Consider the following 1,514-nt stretch of genomic DNA (forward strand, 5'->3'; position numbering starts at 1 on the left):
GTTAGTCAGGTACTGTCAGAGCCTCTCAGGAGATAGCTGTATCAGGCTGGCTTGTCCTTCCTTCAGTCAAGAGAGACTCTTTAAAGCTACTTTCATGGCTCTGTGAAGACTATACATCAGAGGAAATATGAAGAGAGACCTAGGGTGAGGACTAAATCAGACTGTTCCACAGAAAATATGGAAAAAAAAAGGGACCTCTGCAACATTAAAAGTCAGCATATCTAACTGTTTTCTGAAAGAGGACACTGACTTGAAGTACTGATCTGTCTAACCCCCAAGTGCTGAGTATAATAGAGCCAGGACTCTGGCAGATGTCTAACACTAAAATGAATCGAAAATTTCATAGCTGGCAATGACAACAGTCCTTGTGGCCAGAAGTTGAGTCATCTCTAGTAAAACACATACATCAATCACTTGCTTACCTATGAAATTGTTCCACTCAAAATCAAGGTCTCCTTGGTTGGCCAAACAGCCTCTCATGATGTTTGAGCAATAGTTGTAACAGGGCTTCACAGTCACCAGGCCCCGACAGTGAGAGCAATAAATCATCTTCAGCAGCGCATGGGTGCACTGAGCTGTGGGGTTCACCTAATGGGTGACAGGGAAAAAAGAGAGAGTCATGGTTGAATTCAAATAGATACAACTGACACTGGAGCGTCAAACATGAACTTAAGGATGAGCTGATGCTGTTCCCAATTAGGAAGCTTGCCTCCAATGGAAATTAATTAAGAGTGAGAGCAGACAAGTAGAAGAAGACAGGTGCTGGAAAGCTGGAGTTAATGTTAGGGTGAGTATCACACAAGGTTTGTTTTTCTTCGTTTCTTCAATGTTAGCCTGCAACATTGGTACAACTTCTCAAATACTGATTCTAAGACGGCCCTTTCTTATATTTTTTGGTTGTCAGTATAGCCTTTAATGGCTGAGCCATGTTTCCAGACAATATGAAGCCCAAGAAGAAGGGATACCAAAGTGTGGAGGCTTCAGTGCCTTTTAAAAGGGGGAACAAAATACCCATGGGAGGAGATACAGAGACAATGTGTGTAGCAGAGACTGAAGGAAGGACAATCCAGAGAGTGCCCCACCTGGGGATCCATCCCATATACAATCACCAAACCCAGACACTATTGTGAATGCAGAGAAGTGTTTGCTGATAGGAGCCTGATATAGCTGTCTCCAGAGACGTTCTGTCAGTGCCTGACAAATACAGAGGCGGATGCTCGTGGCCAACCATTGGACTAAGCATGGGGTCCCCAATGGAGGAGTTGGAGAAGGGACTGAAGGAGCTGAGGGTTTGCAGCCCCATGGAGGGAGCAACAGTGTCAACAGGCTAGACCCCTCAGAGCTCCCAGGGACTGGACCACCAACCAAAGAGTACACATGGAGCGACCCATGGCACTGGCCACATATGTGGCAGAGGATGGACTTGTTAGACATCAGTGGGAGAAGAGGCCCCTGGGCCTGAGGGTGTTTGTTGCCACAGTGTAGGGGAATGCCAGAGAGGGAAGATGGGAGTG

At 46.2% G+C, this 1,514-nt stretch overlaps 1 protein-coding gene across 1 annotated transcript in view; it reads right to left on the minus strand.

Moving 5' to 3' along the window:
- The window catches only part of Gpc4 (glypican 4), a 111,249-nt gene that overhangs the window by 10,072 nt on the left and 99,663 nt on the right, over positions 1 to 1,514 (minus strand). Inside the window, exon 4 of the mRNA XM_031359497.1 lies at positions 423 to 588. Coding sequence (XP_031215357.1) covers positions 423 to 588 — 166 coding nt within the window. The remainder of the gene's footprint in view (positions 1 to 422; positions 589 to 1,514) is intronic.

The sequence above is a fragment of the Mastomys coucha genome, chromosome X (genome assembly GCF_008632895.1).
Source record: "Mastomys coucha isolate ucsf_1 chromosome X, UCSF_Mcou_1, whole genome shotgun sequence".
Taxonomy (NCBI): Eukaryota; Metazoa; Chordata; class Mammalia; order Rodentia; family Muridae; genus Mastomys; species Mastomys coucha.